Source organism: Nanorana parkeri, unplaced genomic scaffold (assembly GCF_000935625.1).
Source record: "Nanorana parkeri isolate BGI_ZX_2015 unplaced genomic scaffold, ASM93562v1 scaffold385, whole genome shotgun sequence".
Classification (NCBI taxonomy): Eukaryota; Metazoa; Chordata; class Amphibia; order Anura; family Dicroglossidae; genus Nanorana; species Nanorana parkeri.
The window spans coordinates 725,340-726,584 of record NW_017306653.1 but is presented as its reverse complement, the minus strand read 5'-3'; the positions used below and the strand labels follow the sequence as shown (position 1 = coordinate 726,584).

General features: G+C 51.6%; 1 protein-coding gene across 1 annotated transcript in view; it reads right to left on the bottom strand.

Annotated features, from left to right (window-relative positions):
* Positions 1-1,051, bottom strand: part of GLP1R (glucagon like peptide 1 receptor) — a 197,324-nt gene extending 196,273 nt beyond the window's left edge. The window contains exon 1 of the mRNA XM_018559251.1: positions 944-1,051. Coding sequence (XP_018414753.1) covers positions 944-1,015 — 72 coding nt within the window. The 5' untranslated portion in view covers positions 1,016-1,051. The remainder of the gene's footprint in view (positions 1-943) is intronic.
* Positions 1,052-1,245: the final 194 nt, after the last annotated feature.

Sequence of the window (1,245 nt, the reverse complement as noted above, 5' to 3'; positions counted from 1 at the left end):
CATTTCTCAAGTGTTGCCCTTAAAGTAAACCTAATACGAGGGTGGCCATCGAAGATCTCCATGTGAAAGTGCTAAGTGCCCATCATGCTGACTCTCTGGCTCCAATATTGTCACCAACCTGGAAGAAGTATCCAGATGAAGAAAGTCGGAGTAATATCAGAGGTCCTCATCTGCCTACGTGTTCAGGTTTGATGACTAATGGTATTAAAGCCAGAGGATCAGGATGACAGATGAGTCAACATTTTCAGAAGTCAAGCAAGTCTTAGTAAGGTTTCTTGTATTGTGTTAGATCTTTCCTATTCACGACTGTTTCCTGCAGTAATTAATAAGGAACGGCTTGATACAGAATCCCATTTGGTCCTTGGAGATGATATGAAAGAAGTGTCAGCTCATCAGGTCACCCTACCCGTAGGTTATCTTAGAATGCTGAAAACTCTAAGCCAATCATACCTTATGACTGTAAATCAGATCAATCTGTCGGTCTTTATCTGCCGTCGGAGACTTGGGCTCCTCCGAGGGATGCAAGGGTCAGGGAGTTTTCTACTAGGCATGCTGGGACTTACAGTCCCTCTACAGGGAACATTCCCATGGCTTAGCAGCAACACCTGGTCAGGGGCTACGATACGCTCAATCAAACGGGACGTGGCTGACGCAGGCTTCTTGTGGTGCGCTCTACGGTCAGCCTCACGAGCCGCCAGGCGTAAAACGAGCCACCGCCAACAAGGTGGCACAAGAACAGGGACAGCCTGAGGGCGACAGAAGGTACAAAATCCTGCAGAGCGCAGGGGGTTAATCTGTCACTTTCCATGCAGCTTAACGACATGTGCACCGGGCACGCCGCGTCACGGCTCCTCGCCTCCCGGGTTTTATGAATGGATGCGCTCTCCCCACCGGCCGCCGTTAACCCCTGCACTGCCACAACTAGGAAAATAATCTCCCTTACCTGTTTCTTGGCACCCGAATTCACCATCTCCAGGAGAAGAAAGAAAGTCACAAGGTATTGAGGGGCGATCATGGGTATGGTCCCAGAAAGGAGGTGCAGGGAGGATCCAGGAGGTTCGGGGGGCTCACGCAGGTCACTGCAGCCGGTGAAGGGAGACTGCTTTGGGATTCAGAAGAGGAAGCAGCAGTGGTGTGCCAGGGAAGAGGAGGCTCAGCACTGAGCAGGTGAGGAGTGAGGAGGATAAGCTCTGCAGGAAGCAGAGGAGGAGCAGGTAGCGGGGGGGCAGCAGGAGCACACAGGGA